The 19,186-nt window shown below is 35.3% G+C and overlaps 1 protein-coding gene across 14 annotated transcripts in view; it reads right to left on the reverse strand.

The window, feature by feature from the left end:
- MED12L (mediator complex subunit 12L) overlaps positions 1-19,186 on the reverse strand; it is a 370,226-nt gene that overhangs the window by 14,666 nt on the left and 336,374 nt on the right. For 10 of the 14 annotated variants that reach the window (XM_031957753.1, XM_031957757.1, XM_031957758.1 and 7 more), the window contains 4 exons: positions 11,400-11,450; positions 5,007-5,096; positions 4,157-4,392; positions 2,439-2,595 (listed from right to left, as the gene is read on the reverse strand). In XM_031957753.1, coding sequence (XP_031813613.1) covers positions 2,439-2,595; positions 4,157-4,392; positions 5,007-5,096; positions 11,400-11,450 — 534 coding nt within the window. The remainder of the gene's footprint in view (positions 1-2,438; positions 2,596-4,156; positions 4,393-5,006; positions 5,097-11,399; positions 11,451-19,186) is intronic. The other 4 variants (XM_031957759.1, XM_031957765.1, XM_031957764.1 and 1 more) reach the window with 1 other exon arrangement.

Consider the following 19,186-nt stretch of genomic DNA (forward strand, 5'->3'; position numbering starts at 1 on the left):
TTTAGGTCCAGTTTGGTAAACAGCCAATGGTGATGGATCTGTCCTTGATCATTCCAACAGAATTGCTAGATTGGTTTTGTGACCTATTGCTGTTATGTTAATTACTGTGCATTGTTTGGTCAGTGTACAAAGGATTGCAAATTTCTAAAAACCATCCCCCAAAATTTAGGGGAGAAGGTTAAAAATAGTCACCCTTTGAAATTGAACATTAACATTAACATATAATGAATATACAAAAAATGAGTTAGATTCTTCTTGATTGGGGAAATGGCTAAACAAACTATGGTACATAAATGAAATGGAATATTACTGCATTATTTAAAAAACAACTATGGATAAAATGAATATAGAAAAGTGTGAAATAGCTTAAGTGAATTAAAACAAAGAGAACTATGTAGAACCAAGGAAATAATATACCCAACACTATCACAATAATGTAAATCAAAAAGCCAATAACTACAAAATAATAAAAAGTAAATATTAGTAAGAATATGAAGTACAAGCTTGATTCCAAAGAAGAAATATGAGAAGAAATTTTCCCCATTCTTTTGAAGAGGGGACAAGGGAGAAAGAGGACAATATTTTAAGTATAGAACATAAGTTATCAGTAAAAATTCATCATTTGGTTTTGTTAAGTTTTTTTCCCTTCTTTCTTTTAAAAAATTGTTGGTTGTAAGAGGTAGCTCTCTGCAAAAAGTAAAGGGAAGAGATTATATAAGGAAATCTAACTAGTCAAAAAGCAAAAAATAGTAACTACATTTTTATTTCAAGAAAAATCCTTAAAAACAAAGATTCAGTAGCTATAGTAGTTATAAGATTTATCAGTGAACTGCTTAGACTATCAGCTTTTTTTTTTCTTTTTTTCAAATTTCAATAAATGATTAATATTTCCAAAAAACCTACCAAGGAGGCACTAATGTAATTTTGTATCAGATAAACTGAAATGTAAGTATATTTTGTATCAGATAAACTGAAATGTCTTGTAACAAGTTTATCTTGAAGTAATTTTGTGATAACCAAGGGGTAGTGATCTATGTGACATCTCAAAAAAAAAAAAATCCGAAAGTTCTAACTTTTCAATGTGTGCCAAATGAAAAAGGCACAGTTGGACCAAAAAAAAAAAAAAAAAAAAAAAGCCAAAAAACCAAACACTGATTGCAAGTATCAAATGGGTATAAGTATTATTATTGAGTAGCACAGAAACAATGCCTATAATTTTAACAGGAATACTGCAGAAATATTTGTAGACAAGTTAAAAGAAGTATCGGGAAAGACATCCTAGAAGAGATAGTGCCTAAGCAAAAGACAGAAGGAAGCTGAGGACATTCAGGGTTGGATGTGAGGGGACAGTGAATTGCAGATGTGGGAAACAAAGTCATGGAGGTAGAAGGAATGAATGCAGGCCAATGTAACATAAACAGAGAGCTCATGAGATGGAAGTGCTCTGCAAGAAGTTTAGATGAGCAAAAGGCTTGATTGCTAAACTACTGAGTTGCTATTTTTTCCTTAATGGCTTAATATACAACTTCCATGTTCTAATTTAATACCCACTTTGCACTTTTGTTTTTATTACAAATTCAGTTTCTTAAATATCTTGATATGAAAATGGGATATGGCAGACATAAGGAATCTAGTCCCCTCCCACTTCCCTGTTTAAAATGAACAACCTGGCATTCTAACTGATAAATCAAAGTCATACAGACATAAACAAATATAGACCTGAAAAGGACCCCAGAAAATTGCTATATAATATACTTTCTCACTTTTCACTTTTTCTGGTTTAGAGATTATTGCCACTGAAAATGAAATATTTAATGTGAAACAATTCTTCAGATTGGCTCCAGAAAGCTAACAATTCAGTTGTTTTATTTATTTTTTTTAAATTTGTTCAGCTAAGGATCAGACCTTCAAAACTTCAGTGACCCCAATTTGCACACAGCCCAGATCCTCCAAGACAGGAGAGTTACTGTGAGGTCCTCCCTGGAAAAATCTATTTTACCCTTACTTCTCACATTAAAGGCAGCTAAATGAATAATATATTACTTGATTTGAAGTCAGGAAGACCAGAGTTCAAATGTTCCCTCAAACACTAATTAGCTATGTGTCTTTGGGCAAATTGCCTAAACTTTTAGTCTAAGTTTTCCCATTTATAAAATGGGAATATATAATAGAATCTGCTTCCTAAGGTTGTTGTGAGGTTCAAATGAGATAGCACATATAAAGTGCTTTACTTTATATAAATGTCGTTTATTGTTGTTATTACTGATAGGCAATAACACAGGAAGAAAGAATTACTCTTCATTCAGTTCTAACTACTGTGTTGGGCTAGCTCCTCCCCTGCAGAGATACAAACATTCCTAGAAACTTGTCTCTATTTATATAGTTCAATAACAGCAGGATTGTGCGCTATCTCTTTCACTGATCTCATGGTCCCCCACCTGAAGGAGCCTCTGTTGTCTGATTTGCTGCTGTCTCTGTCTCATCTGGTCTTGAGGCAATGGCACAGAATTGAGGTTTGGATGGGGTGCAGTGGTCAATACGGCATCCAGTCCCCCGCCAACCAAAGGACTTTGTTGTAAAGGTTGATGGGTAAGTCTGGAAAGTGAAAACAAATATGACATCCCTTCAAATTGCAATTGAAACACAAATAACAAATTTCAAATGTATTACATAAAAAACATTTGGTGGTACAATCTGAATATTCCATGCTTTTACTGACAGATTCAAGTGACAATATAACTATAAGATGATCATTGTAACTTTTTTCTGTAATGGGAGCCTGAAAAAGTCTATGGACTCTTGCCTCCTCTTTTGAGAATAATATTTTTAAATATACACAATAAAATACAGGATTTAGTAATTATAATGTATTTTATCCTAATTATAATATTAATTAAAATATTATAGGATTGTAATAGAAGCTAATTACACTAGAATTTTTTTAAAAATCACAACACAGAACATCTTTATGGACCTGAGGAGTTTGGTTCGTCTTCTCAAGATGAAGATATATATGGCTTTATAATTAAGCCTAATCAGCACAGCAAGATAACCTTCTAAAGGCAGGTGGCTCTCTGCATTTGGAAGTAACTACAACATTTCTTCCACTAAGCTGTTTATAAAATGAAAGTTCAGTGATTAAGAAACTAGACTCTTGAAAAATTAAATTTTTATTTTTCAAATGAATGACTTTTTACCTATTAACTAATAATTCTGTAAATCATAGCTTATTTTAAAAATTGAAATAATTATACTTTATTAGAAGCCACTTTAACAGAGTATTTGATTTAATACAGTGGAGTTTTTAATACTACCCATTGCAAGTGGGAAAATCTTCACAAAGAAGGCCTAGGACACTGTCCAAGGAGCTTTATTACTTAAAGTAACATTAAGACCTCACAAAATTGTTTCAATGGGAAAAAAAATCTCTGATGGGGGCTCCTAGGTCCAATCTATAATATTTCATGATGACAAATACAACCACTGTCTTATCAAAACTTATGGCTTTTTATCTCCCAAGGAGCTATAGCACAATTGGGCATTGCTGCCCAAGTTAATAAAAATCCTCTCTCTCAGTGAAGTTTAAAGCTAATTCTTCATCAAAAGAAAGAAGATTATGGACTTAACTTATAGTTAACCACGGTATATGTTTAAACTACCTTTTAACTACCACCACCAATCACCAATTCTATATCCTACTTTGGGCTAGATAAGTTACCTTCATTTTAAATTAAGTTTGAAAAGATGCAAATTCCTTGAAGGAATTTACTGTCTTTCTTTCTTGTCTTTACACTCCCAGTGTTATAGCACAGTGACTAGTATACAGTAATTGCATAATAAATGCTTGTTGCTTTGCCTTAGATGCTAAGAATTAAGACCTAAGTCTTCAATAAAACAAACAAACAAACAACTATTTACTCGGATGATGATGGGGAGGAGGAGTATCATCAGTTTTCTAATCTATAAAATATATATAGCATCTCAAGGTTGAAAAGTAATTTTTTTTTTGCAACTAGTGACAACCAGCTCCATGTTACAGAATGAGGAAATTAAGGTCCCCTGAGCAGCTAGATCCTCTTTTATTTGAGACAATGACTATAAAATCCTGGACAGAGTCAAAAATCACTTTGGGTTGGCGTGGTACCTGCAGCCTCACCTTTGAGATCCTGGCAGGGGCTGAAGGTAGGCGGCGGCGGCGGCGGCCTGCTGCTGGATGTACCCACTTGGCGGTTGCTGCTGCATCTGCCGGAGCCTCTCCATCAGTGCTGGGTTGGAATGTGTGGCTGGATATGTTCTCGGATTGTAGCCGGGGGAGAGGACCACCCCACCAGCCTGTTGCTGTGGTTGGAGAGGCATCTGAGTACTATACATGGTATATCCATGAGGCATTGCCTGCAAGGGAAAGAATCCCCCATAGTAAAAGAGCAACTCCAGAGTTACTGGCACAAACAACCGCGCTTTTAGCTTCAGGAAAAACTATAACAAGAAAAACAAACATAGGTCTAGATTTGGCCATAGATCCAAATCCAGAAAGGATCTCTGAAACCAGCTAATTCCAACCCTCTGATTTTAATAATGTTAGCATATACATAGAACTTTAAAGTTTGCAAAGCACTTTACATATATTACGTCCTCTGATCCTTAAGATAACTCTGGATGCCATGATTATCCCCATTTTACAGATGAGGAAACTGAGGCAGACAGAGGTCAAATTACTTGTTTATGGTATTTGTTGAGATCAGATTGGAATTCAGGAGTTCTGACTTCCAGTGCTCTATCTACTCTATCACTTAACTGGGTCTGTTAAACCAAGGGAGAAATTGAAGATCATGTCTAAGTTACTTGTCCAAGACCACACAGGTGGAATTTGAATCCAGAGCCAGGAACCTTAGAAGGCTCTCTGAAATCCAGTTAAGAAAGAGGCAAGAACAAAAATTACATTTATATCTCCATTAGCTCTAAAAAAAAAAAATCAATGATGTCTAAAGAATTAAGAAACCAAGTACCTGTGCCTGTTGCAACCCTGAATACTGAGGAAGTTGGGACGATGGTCGTACTTGTGGAGGAAAAATGGCAGCCTGGTCTAGGGGCTGACCCTGGAAAAGAAATCAGAAACAATTGTTTGGATCATAACACAAACAGTTGTGTTGGAATTCCTGGGCATTATTACTGATAACTATAAACTAGGGATTCATAGCCAGGGTTTGTGACTTAAAACATTCAATAGTTGCATTTTAACATAATTGGTTTCTTTTCTAATCCTACCTATTTTATTTTATGCATGTAAATTATCAGTCTGAGGAGGAGCCCTTTGGTTTCACCAAATTTCCGAGGAATCTATAATTAAAAAAGGCTACATATTCTCATCACAGAGTACAGGTTAGTTAAATGAAAAGATTACAGTATTTCCTTTTTCCCCCCAAAGATATGCCATCAACTTTCTATGCAGGTGGCTGTTTATCGAGGAAGACCACAGACTACCTAGCAGAGGGAAACACAGAAACAAATCACTTTTATTGTTTGCTCAGCTGAGTGGGTTTGGAGGATATTTCCCATTTTGAGTACAACACAGCACTACGGAGAGAAAGGTGAGGAGTCCACCAGGCACTCAACCCTTAACCATCATTTGTGATTTTACTTAAATAAATGATATATTAAAAGGTTTGCAAAGCAATCTTATGAAGTCATCAAGAGCTCTTAGAAGCTTTTTGGCCAAGAACCTAAAAACAATTTTTAAAAATGTGAAAAGGGGGACAGCGAAACTAGTAAAACTGAATTTCACTAAAAAATGGCTTCACAATTGCCTTCAAAAGCTGCAATTTGTCTCTATTTCAAGACTAAAGTTGGTGCATTCCAATGACCAATGGAAACTTCCACTGAAGCAACACTGAAGACCAATATAATCAGAACACTTAGTGTCTATTCCACTAGTTCCATTCAATAATGATCTAGTGTCCCAGAAAATAGCAATGCATCTATAAAAAAGAGATACCTAATTCTGTGTTCCCTAGCTTGCCAATATGAAGAACTTAATAGATATGTCTTCCTTAGTAAGGTCCATAACTTACTAGCATCCCATGACTAGGTGCTTTTAGGAACTTGGGGATACTTCAGTAGTTGTTTTTTACTTGGTATTATAACAAAATGATGATTGTGGTAGTAGGAATAGGGCCCTACATAGGAATATGTGAATGCAAAACTATAACATTTAGTACTCATGTGGCACTCTCTTTTTTGAAATAAACAAAGGAGGAAAATTAGTTTTTAATATTAAGCACTGAAATACTTATAGATAGGAGGAGAGAAGCTTTCTTTGTGTTATGCATTGGGTCATTTTATATGTATGTATAAGAAAAAAAATTTCTAAAAGGAGAATCCATACTTGATGGAGTATGTATACTATATGAGACTTCTAAAAAACTTCTGATCATTATTAGCCGTATCATATCCCTACCAAGATTTTTGTTTTTCTCCATACAAAGTTCTACAAGGCCCTGAGATCTTCCCCTCCTAGATTGATTTTTTTTAATAGATAAAAGAGGTCATTCTTTGCCTCATTTCTTTTTATCTAGCTTTAATTCCCTGGATGGACACTGCTTCAAATAAATTGAGACCTGGCCAAGACCTTAGCTTACAAAGGCTAAGTACTCCTTGAGGCAAAGAATGACCTCTTTTATCTATTAAAAAAGTTAATCTGGGAGGGGACGATCTCAGGGTTTCTAGCCAAAACAGATACAATTATTATTTACACTCACTCTGAGTCAACCAGGGCCCAAATAATGACCAAATGGGGCTTGGATTGGGATCTATTGTTGACCAATCAATAATAGCCAGAATGATTTGGATTTATGGCATAATCCTGAAAAAAGAAATCTAGCTCTTAAACCCAAAGATGTCTTGTGAGATTTTCAGTAATTTATGTTGTTAAGGAGCTAATAAGTAAATCTTTAGTGAAATAATTTAACTTTATTGCTTATAATATTTGATTTGATTTTTTTTACAACATCCCTTTGAGATAGGTAGTTTAACATCCCCTTTTTATTTCTGAAATAAAAGCTGAAAGAGCTTAGTGACTGATTCAGAGATCAGTTCTCTTTAAAATTCCTGAAAGAGTAGGAAAGACCATGTGTGTCCGTGTCATTTTTTTTCATGAAATGAAAATTTTTCACGAAATGAGAGAAAACCTGGAACACTGAGTGACATGTCATATCAACAATACCATATGCCTGCTTCTCCTTCTGTCTTGGAAAGGGAAAGAAGTATATGTGATAGCATTAAATTGATAGAAAAATGGCTTTTTGATGTGCCTTGGGATTTTATAAACAATTCTAGCCTGGATTCATAGATGAAAAGATTTAAAATTGGATAACTTCAAGAACTGTTGTGAGAGGCAGTTCCCAAATCTATCCTGATTTTTGGTCCCTTGCCTTTCCATATGCTGGATCATCAGAGCCAGTGAAAAAGGAATCTAAATTGGTCAAAAATCCCTCATTTCATCTAAAACTTCTCAAATTAGCAACGTAGAAAAAGTATTGATATAAAGTCTGATTATTTTCTGTTTATATCAGACCAAATTTGGGTATCCCATGTGACCAAGAATATTAACAAGTTGGAGGGGATAACCAGAAGGGTGATGGACTTTGAATTACAGCCATTTGAATATGTATGGAAGGGAGCAGACTAGGGGGAGATGGGACAGCTCTCTCTAAGTATTTTAAGAGCTGTTTCTGAAAGAAGGATTAACTTGTTCTGCTTTGCTGACCCCAAGGGGAGAACTGAAAGCAATGGATTAAGCTTAAAGTAAAGAAATGTATTTCAATTAAAGTGATCTAAATGTAGAATGGGTAGTGTCAGTGGGTCAGGGACTTTGCCTACAAGGATGTCCTTCAAATGAACAACAATATCTAAATCATATAAATTACAGATTTAAAAACTGGAGGAGATCTTGGAGATCAAGCTCAACTTCTTCATTTCTTTATTTAAAGAAACTGAAATCTGGAGAGCTTTAATGACTGACTTGTCCCAGAAATCAGAGTTAGTAGGTAGAAGTGCTAAGATTTGAATCCAGCCTTCTCTTAACTGTACCACACTACTGCATAATGGGTTCAGAGATAGGATGGACTAGATGTGGACTCTGAGGCATCTCCTGATTCTGGTCTATATTCTACAAAGAAGTCAGTTCCAGTGGAACTGATTTTTTAAAATTATCTGAAACTTACAACTTTGCTTCTATTATCTATCTTTCTTAAGAAGCCTTCTACCAAACTCTCCTTCTGTCACCTATCTATCCACCTCTATCCAAATATCCATCTATCTACACATGCTATGTCAATGTGAGTAATCATTTTATATGTGGGGGAAGGGGCAGGTTAATTCAACCTACATTTATGCTTCTACCTCAATGATTCAAAAGCAAACTTCAGTTTCATTTTTTAAATCATAATTTACTTTAAACTTATGTTTCACATATGAATAGAATTTTAAAACTAGAAGGAATCTTAGAGAATATTTAGATTTAAAATTGAAAGGGACCTCTTAGAGGTCATTTAGTCCCTTCTTCTCTCATTTTGAAGATGAAGAAATCGAGTCTCACAGGAGTAAGAGACTTCTCTAAAATCAAAAAACCAGATATTGGCAGAGCTAGGACTTGACTCTCAGTTAGTGGAACCCAGAGCTCTTAACTCTCAACTAGTAGGGTCCAGAGGTCTTGATTCTCAGTCAGTGGGGTACAAAACTCTTGACTGTTAGGGAATGCTTTTTCCACTAAATGATAATACTGATATTTTTTATTTTCCACATTTGTCAAAACAACTTCTGACTTCAGTGAAAAATAATTATTTTTGTGCTCTCAAACATATTTCTTAATTCTTACATTTGGGAAAATTTTGACTTATCAGAATTAAGTATTTTATAAACAACAATCTAATGAAAATAAATCCTAACAAATGTTCAGATTTGCTCTTCAGAATATTAGATATCCAGGTATTCTCCCATCAGAAATAGCTCCGTCAACTCAAGTGAGCAAACCATGAAGTGAACTTTCTAAAAGAGATTTTGCTGTCCAATAAAATAAGTTAACCACAGGTATACACTGAAATTTAATATTTTGGAAGATTAAGCGGGGCGTGGTCTTATTGAATCAGTCACTACTAATCAGTTTTAATTTTCTTTAGTGATTTGCTTTTTTATAAGCATCCCAGCACCTGTAGCCTAAAAACCATGCGTTTTATTCATCTGTTCATAAAACACACACACACTTTAAATACCTGATAGGCAAATTTTATAGGTTACTGGTTAGATGTTGATTGATTTGTGATTGCCCAAGTAAGAGGCAACTCAATCTCAGCAGCAAGGCCAAACAAAATCTACATAAGTAAAGGATCAAAGGATTTAGAGCCAGAGACATTTCATTCAAATCTCTCATTTAAGAGATGAGGAAAACTGAGACCCAGAAGATAAAATGAGTTGGCCAAATTCTCTCAGAGCAAAGCTGGGATTCACTCCCAATAAGACACCTAAATGTTTTTTCTACTTTGCCATACAGAATCAAGTTTTTCTTAAGATTTCTTAAGAAATGAAAATTTCTTTTGAGAACAACTATCTTTTTGGGTTCTGGTTTAGTTTGGGTTCTAGTAATTGCAAATTGGATCCTAAAGGTAGGTAGGTGATAGGGTGGATTAGGTCCTGGATTTGAGAGAATTTGAATTCAAATCTTGCCTAGTACACTTAATAGTGTGGGCTAGACAAGTCAACATCTTTCTCGTCCCCATTTTAATTATCTGTAAAGAGGGAATAATAGCAGCACCTGATTCCCAATGTGAGACTCAAATGAGTCAACACATGGAAAGTGCTTAGCACTGTGCCTGGCACACATTAAGCACTATGTAAAATGCTAGCTATTATTACTATTGAGAAAAATCTTTAAATTACAAGTTTTAAATAGTTTTTCTCTGTAAGCTCATCTGGCTTACTGTTAATTAATGAAATGTCAATTTTCAGGGACATGGATCCTCACATTTTATTGGATCACCAAAACAAAAATACCAGATAAGGTTACGAATGGATTGACTTTTCTTTACCACAATACTGACACATAATGTGGAAATGAAAATTATCAGCTTGCAGATCACATATTCCTCATAGCACTGGAAAATTTCAAAAAACAGAAAGACCACCGGAAATGATCATATTCAAATCAGAAATTCAGACTTAATTTGGCTAATTTTTTGCCACAACAGCAAAATTTGCCTGTTGAACTAAAATATCTGATGATTTGAAAATATGGTAGAGAAATGATATATAATGAAATTCACAAGTCATCATCATCATCTTGAAATTAGGGAAGACTTTTCATCCTTCCTATTGCTACCAATGATCATATATCTAAAAGATATGAACTATTATATTTTAAAGTAAGATTGAAGTCTCAAATGTGTTTAAATTTAATAATTTTAAGCCCCATTTAAAAATAGAACCCCCACCTGCATCCTGTATATTTTAAAGGATCAAATATAAAAGTTATAAGCAATTAGTGTTTACAGGAAATTTTTTCAAATTTCTCTCTGCTGAAAAAAACACAGAGTACACAAACATTGCAACCAAAAAAATTCATCATAAAACATAGCTAAGCAGTTATTTTCAACTGTAAAAACAAAACAAAAACCATGAAATATACTAGACATGAAATTAGCCATGGAAATGTGTTAATTTATGCTCATATTTCAGATTTGCCCTAGTTCTACTGAAAAAACTTTGGGATTCATGTAGCTGCTACAGAAAGTAATAATTTAATGAAAACATGCACTATCTGTTCCAGTACTGTATCAGAAGTCTTAAAATATACATGCAACGAATCCTACAGAAAAGAACTTTTAAAAAATTCTTTTTTTTATATAGTTCAAAAAATAAATCTGATGCTTCCTGTCTAACATAAGGGATTTTTATAATATATTATTCATTATCTGAAAATTGGCCAATAAAGCAACAAGCCATGCATTCCTCTGCAAGTGATTAAAAAAAAAAGTCACAAAAAGAGGAAAAGAACACATGCTACAAAGGCCAGACATGAAAATTATATATTCATCAATAGCATGTTGATTGACAATGAAAAGCCGATTGTGATTAAAGTTAGCCTAAGTGACAATCTAGGCCTATTAGAACATAGTTTAGTGGGCATGGGGTCATAAATGTTTTATATCCTCTGAGGTAGATTTCAGACAAATAGCTGTGGGGCTCAACTCTATCAGCAGTAGGTTTAAGGAATATTCTTCTGTTCTTCACTTTGGCGTTAAAATGACCGAGTCATAATAAATGTGTGTGTGCATGTATGTGTGTATATATATATAATATATAGAATATGTTATATATATACATAAAAAGGAAATCACGGCAGGTGTTACCATTATGTTGTCAAAGCCATCCTGAAGGGGCACGGCAGAGTTACAGAAGTCCTATAGAAAGGGGACAGTAAGAAAATGATAGACAATATACATAAGATTTCTTTTCTCCTATTTGGATTGGTATAGCTATAATACATATGAAATATGAACTTTCTCATTTAAAGCAATAAATATAAACCAATCTCTACTTGGGTCTTATTATCAATACCTCTTTGATTAAAGAACATTTTGGGTTATCCCAACTTTCTTTAATGGGAGCCAAGGGGACTTCTCTTCTAAGAATTCATTAGACCCATTTGGTGGTCCAAACATGGAAAGGAGAATTAAGGTTCTTCAAAATGCAGCAAATGCATCTGCCCTACATCTGATAACATGATAGGAGATCAAAGTTCCCCTTGGTTCAATTCTTAAGCCAATATGGCCCTAGGTTCTGTTGGGTAACTATTTAGTAGCAAAACCATGAAATCATGGCATGTGCTCTGCCAGGATATATGCTATATGCTGTTTTTATCTTTTAAAAATACAAACTCCATTAGATCATAGCTTTAGTTTCAGAGTCAATTAACCACAAAAAGAAAAGTAGGATATCTTAGTTGCCAAACTCAAGAACAGCACTGTTTAGGTACTACCCCTGAGCCAGTTTTAGATAAAGACAGCTAATAACTTGTTTAGTCACTGCTCCTTTGTTAGTTAAAGGAATTCCATGTTTAGTCATTTTTGGACTGATGTCAAAGTTGTAAATGGACCAATTGACACGCCAAGAATTAACTTGAACACTTACTCTTGCATAAGGGAGAGAGGCAAAACCCTCTCAACTGTACAGGAATGCAAATTTATTCTGTAAATTATTTAGAGAGTAATAGCTTAAATTTCCTAAGCAATGAACCTATTCTTGTCACTGTATGAACAGTAAATATATACTGAAGCGATAAATGGGAATGTAAAGATCAATGTAAATATAATTTACAATAAATGGGAACCAGTTCTCCCCTCTCTTATCCAACCACTGTGCTTACATGTTTTGTTAACATCCTCAAATAAATAATTTGAACATTGTCAATACTTTTTCTCAAGATGATATAGGAGGAGAATTAATCCATTAAGTAAACAGGAAAAATTACATGCTTCACTGGAGATTTCGGGATGTGGTTTTGCCAGCTTTGTCAAAGGCCAAATTGGGAAAGGATGATAGTTTACTCAATATGCCCTCAAAGGTTAAAAGATAAGACCTGCTTATCTCTGACTCGTGATGTCACCAATTAGGAAGCAAGATGGGGAAAACCTCAAATATTCAAGGATCCAGAAATTCATATCTTGAGGATCAGCTGCATAAAATCATCTCAGATATTTTAAGGGGAAGCACCAAAGGGGTGGTATGTATAGCAGTATCAGGCTTCCAAAGTTTACCCACTGCTAAGCAAGGAACAAATCTGAACTTCTAGGCGAAGCTCAGTAAACTAGGGATCAACTAGACAACTCTCTTGCATAATCTTAATAATCTTTCAAATAGCTTTCCTGCAGGCTGGAGTTTCCAAGAAATCAGTTTTGTAGCATGAGTAATGAATGTGGCACATTCAAGAAATCCAAATTCCTCGAATGAGAAAATGAGTAAGAAAAAAGTTTCAAGTAATTAACTGTTTTTTCCAAGAATGTTTTATATTACTCATCACACATTTTCTTGTTTAGCTGTAGATAATCAAACAACTGTTTGGAAAAGAAAATATTCCCACGGAAGTCCTACTTGTGAAATAGAAAGACTACTATCCCCCATCAGTTCTGCACAGGAAGAAGAAATTCTAAGGTTTAATTATGTTGCAACTGGATAAAAGCATAATAATAATAGATAAAAGCACACCTATGGGACACCACATGCCCAACCTCTTAGCAAACATCCTTAATCCCTCATCATTGTACTCCACTGTCCACTGATATGAGCCAGAAAGAATCAGTTTTCTTGTGTAATATTGGATTTGATCAGAATCTTAACAGCTCAGGATTTGATTATACTAAAAAACTCACAAGTATTACAACCCCTTAACACATATTTATATGATGATACAATGATAGCATGTATGTGTATTTCTTAAAGAAATTCTAAAATGGATATATATATATGTATGTACATAAAAGGGTTCTAGACATTCTAGTCCTCCAAATATGATATACTGAAGAATGAAAAAAGTAATGGAGTGTGTGTATGTGTGTGTGGGAGGACAAATAGAAGGGAAGGGAAAGAAAAAGAGGGGGTGCAGAGAGAGGGAGAAAAAAGGGGGGGAAGTGAGAGAAGGAGGGAGAAAGAGGAGTTAAAGAGGGAAGGATAGAAGAAGGGAGAAAGAGATTCATGCAGTTATTTATTATTATTTATTAAATGTCAATCAAATTCCTTTGAAACTCTAGGCATTTAATAAACTGATAGATTGGACACAAAAACCCAAAACTAAAACAGTTCTTACCCTCAAGGAGGGGTTGGGGAGGTAAGCAGTTGGGAAAAACGCATACATAGATATATGAAGATAAAATATATACAAAGAAGTTTGGGGGTAGGCCCGGGATGATCAGGAAGGGCCTCTTGTAGCAAGTGGACCATAAGCAGGGCCTGAAAGCTGGAGGTTCTAAGAGGCAGGAGTGAGAGAAACAGAATTCCAGGCTTGTAGAATATCCCAAGCAAAAGCAGACAAGCAGGAGGTGAGATGTTCTGTCTAGTGAACATCAGTTAGGCAAGTATAGATTGTAAAGAGAAGATTGTAAAGGTCTCTCCATGACAAATATTCATAAAAAGGTACTACTCAATCTGCTTAGGCAAGGAATTAATTTGATCAATTAATCCTAATCAGCTATCCCCACCAATAGCTGTTTCTGGAATATGCTGGCAACTGCTGGGAGGACAGTGTGGAAAGGAGAGCATTCAGGAAGGGCACAAAATCCCCAAATCTGCCACCAATAGGATTTCCTGGCTTCCTTCCGGGCTCTGCTAAAATTGCGTTTTCTTTAAGAAAGCTTTGCTGGTCTTCGGTGACTTCCCTCTGAGAGTATCTTCAATTGATCCTCTCTATATCTTGTCTAGCTACAGGGGACAAGCTATTGGAGAGCAATCCACACCCACCTTAATGTAAATGTACATAGATGCAAAGAAACAAAGTTGGGGACTGTCTAATTCTTTCCATGAGTGGTGATTTTTCCCACTTAAAGAAAGGAAGGTCAGAAAATTCCTACTCCTGAGAAAGCTCCCTCTTGTCTATAGAATTAAGTTTTAAACTTCTTTGAGCATTTGAAGCTTTTCTTTCTCATTTTCTAGGTTTTTTGCACAGTGTGCAATTACACACCTTCACATCTTGTTCTCCTTGCCACTCATCACACACAATGATCCATCTTTTCCCTCCATGCTTTCATACTGACTTCCTTCCATGTCCAACAGGTTCTCCCTTTTCACCGCTGCCTCTTGGGATTCCTGGTTTCCTTCAACATTCATCTCAGCCACCAGTTTCTACCAGGAGGCCTTTCAAAGGCTCCCTGGCATCTAGTGCCATTCCCTTCAAGCTTTCCTTCCATCAACCATCATCTTGTATGTGCTGTTTAAGTGTCTCCCCACATCAAGCCATTCTCATTCAGCCTCTAAAGCAATTTTCCCAAAGCACAGGTCTCATTATATCACCTTCCTCAAGCTCAATAAATTCCAATGGCTCTAGATTGCCTCCAGGAGCAAATACAAATGTTTTGTTTGGCATTTGATGCCCTTCATAACCTATCCTCCCTTCTATCTTTCTAGTGTTTTTATATCCTACTCCTCAATGAGTACACTGCCCTCCTGTGTCCCATTTCTTGGCTTTGGGCATTTTCTCTGCTCATTTCCCATACTTAGAATGTTCTTTCTCTTCTGCTCTTACTCTTGATTCTTCCCTAATTTCCAACTAAAACTCCACCTTTTACAGGAAGCTTTCCCCAACCTCTCTTGATTTTAGGGTCTTCCTATTTCTCTTTGTGTGTGTGTGTGTGTATATATATATATATATATATATATATATATATATATGTTTCTTAGCATACATTTTGCTTTCTATGTATTTGTTTGCCTGTTTTGTCCCTCATTAGACTGCAAAGTTCTTGAGGGAAAGGAACTGTTTTTTGATTCTTTTTTGCATCCCAGACTCTTACCAAAATTCCTGGGCACATAGTAGGTGCTTAATAATTTTTTTTTTTTTTTTTGGTTAATTGTTGTCTTCTCCATAGAATGCAAGTTCCAGGAAAGCCAGGAAAGTTTTTGCCTTTCCTTTGTATTCATACCCTTGAGAAGCCACAGGGCATGGTACCTTATGTGTTAGGTGACAGTACTACTTCAATCAGATATACAGAAAGAATGGCAGGAAGAAATTCCTTTGGTCTTCAACGTAAAATTTACAAAAATATGAGGCAAACTAGGAAGCCTCTTTTTAATACAAAAAGAGCTATTTATTATATAAGATACTCTAAAGATTAACAAGTCCCCGTTTTTAAAATGACTTAACCTTTTAGCATTCCTAGATAACTTTGTAAAGATGTAAGCTCCAGATGAGTGGATGATTTGCATCCAACATGTGTGGTAGAAATTTCCAATTTGAGAGTTCCTAATGCTGAAAAGATCATGGGTCTGGATCAAAACTGGCCTGTTTGTTGAGAACACACCCAGAGCAACAATATCATGATTTCATTCAAACAATAATACCCTGGTTGGTTAATTATAATATTTTGGAGAGGAATGGGGATAAGAAGGTTATCATAACAGAGAGGGAGGGTATTGGTTAAGATGGTGATTATAATATTGGAACCATTGGTTAAGATAGTTATTACATCTTTGCGGGGGAACAGGGTTGGTTAATTTGTTTATTATAATATCAGGGGGGTGGTTAAGATAGTTATCAAAACAGTGAGGAGATTTTGTTAAGATGGTTATCATGACATTGGTGGGGGAAGGATTGCTGTGGTTGTTGATTTTGTATGGAGTAGGAGGGTGGGAAGTGCAAATGCAGATTTTCACAGAAAGTTACAGAAAATAATCAAGGGTTCTCAGGACTTTTGCTTTAAGGCTTTTTGGAGGAAGACACAGGAAAGGCCAATCTGCCTCCTCTTAATGCACTCCTATTTTGAATCCTGTTTTAATTTTAAGGTTGTGCTTGCTATTTTATTCATGTACAGTTTCATTCATTCAGCATTAGTTAAGGCTAATATTTCCCTTGGGAGTAAGTAGACAGAATAAGGCCTTTAAAAGTTTAATTCTATATAAAAAAAATTTTTTTTTTCACACTAGAAGTGTGTGTGTGGGGGGGGGGAGAGGGTCTATTCATTCACCCTTGACTTATGAGCTAACATTTTTAAAAACAACCCAAACACCTGACAGCAGACTATATATAAACTATTTATATAAGCTCATGGTTGAAGGATTAATTTATTTTACAAGAATGCTTAGACATAAGGTCATACATTTTTAGTTAAACTGATCCAATGGGCAAAACTCCTGGGTCGCTTTTTTTTTTCCTCCTTTTTGTTTATGGTCCAGATCTCTGATATCATTGGCAAAAGAAATTATACTATAGAAAGTCCCTCTTACCAAAGCAGATTTGTAATTCGTCTGTATTTTTATAGTCTTAGAGGATAGTCTGGGGCAATCAAAGGTTAAGGGACTTGTCCAGTATCCCTGATTGTATGTATCCAAAGCAGCATATGATCCCAAACCCTTCTACTCCAACACCAACGTTATCCATTGTTCTACTTTTGCCTATTCTGTTTCTTATTACAACATTATGTTTTCAATAATACCTAAAATTACTGAAATAATCATCCTCTTAAAGTCACGAAGCTCTATTTCATATATTTTGTTTTGAACTAGTTCAGATGTAGTTTTGTTAAAGCTCCAGAAGGGCTCAACTCAAAGTGCCAGCTACTTCCATGAAAGTTCCTAATTCTATATTCGTAGGACTCATTGATCATCTCCCAGCCTGCTTTCTTAAGTCATATTTCACTTGTCTCTATACTTAGTGTATCTTCCTAGAAACATGTGATCTCTTTGAAGACATAGGATGTTTGGGCTTTTTGTCATGAACTCCTTAGCTTTAAGCACAGTGCCTTGCACATAGCATGTGATATAATGAATTGAACTGTGTATATGTTCAATACATGTATGGATGTGAAAATCCCTGAAATCTTAACTTAAGCAAATTTTCTTAATAAAAAACCAGAACTTAGACACTTGTTTTTTCAAATGTTCTATAAATTCTTCTAAATTTCAAAAATCTATGTGAACTTTGGGAAAAGATTCACTTGATGTGAATAATTTAACACTGTAAATTTGAAGAATGTACATGAATTTTAGGAGATTTTCTTAAACTTGAATAATTTAACATTCATATTTTTATTTATCAAATTTGTTTAACATGTCCTTGAGAGTTTCACGAGCATAAGGCAAAATCAAAAGGAAACCTATTTGTCCTCTTCTCTCTCCAACCACCCCGCTTTGTTCACCACAACCCAAGAATCAATGTCCACATGATACCCATGAGCTGTTCTTCCCCTTCACATTTCCAAATTCCACAGAGCCCTTCACTGTTAAGTTCTCTATGTGGCAAAATCACTTTCCAATCTTGACCCATCCCTTCAAATTCCCATTCTCCCTCTGTAACTATTAAAAATACACAATAATGAATAAATAAATGATACCAATCTAATATCTTGATTTTGTGATTTGTCAACTAAATTAATTAAATGCAATTAAATTCAACATTTATTAAGCACCAACTATATGGACAATACTGGGGATAAAAAAAAAGAAAGATTCCTATCACCTAATTAAAGATATCTCCCCCCCTTTAAAGATAATGAACCTATTTGACTAGAATCCTGCTGTGCTACTAAATCTACTGGGGTACCAGGATTCCTTAAATATCTAGTCTGGCCCTGAATATAAGAGCTAAGATAAACTACAATTCTTTTCTTTAAAAAGAGTCATTTAATGACTATAATTAAAATTTTAGAATACATGGGAATTCTAAGCTTAGTACTGAACAAACCAATGCCATATAAAATGAATTACTATTAGTTATTGAATTACCCATTGATGGAAATAAAGGGAATTTTAAATTTAATCACATATATATCTATTAAGAATGACAGTTATGTTATAAAAATATAGTCCTTAACAATATTCATATAAACATAAAATTGACAATTACTCCTCCAAAGGGGGTAATCTTGCAATATTTCTCCTGGGCTGGGGGGGTAAATGTAGGGTGGAGGAGTCTCCCTGGATTATCAATAGTATAGATGGAAAGAGAAACAGGAAGAAAGACAGAAGGAAAGGGAGGGGAGAGGAGAGAAAGAAAAATGGAGGGAAAATGAGAAAGGTAAAGGAGAAAAGAGTCAAAGAAAGAGAAGGGGGATGGAGAGAGAAAAATAAGAGGAAGGTAGAAAATAGAGGGAGACAGAAGGAAAGGGAAAGGGAAGGAGGGAAATGGGAAAGCTAGAGGAGAAAAATATATAGATAGGGAATGGGGAGGTAAGGAAAAAGAGGGAGGAGGGGAGAGATGGAGGGGGACAGGGACAGCAAGAGGGAAAAGGAGAGGGAGAAAGGAAGAGGGAGATGGAGAGAGAGGAAGAGGGAGACAGACAGACAGACAAGAGATACACAGACACAGAATCACATAGAGACAAGAAACAGAGAGGGAGGGAGAGAGAAAGAGGCAGTTGGCAGAAATGAAATGGGCTTGGAACCTATTCCATAGTCTGTCACATTTCTTTGCTCAGCTTCACCTCCCAAGATG

This window comes from Sarcophilus harrisii, chromosome 3 (genome assembly GCF_902635505.1).
Source record: "Sarcophilus harrisii chromosome 3, mSarHar1.11, whole genome shotgun sequence".
Taxonomy (NCBI): Eukaryota; Metazoa; Chordata; class Mammalia; order Dasyuromorphia; family Dasyuridae; genus Sarcophilus; species Sarcophilus harrisii.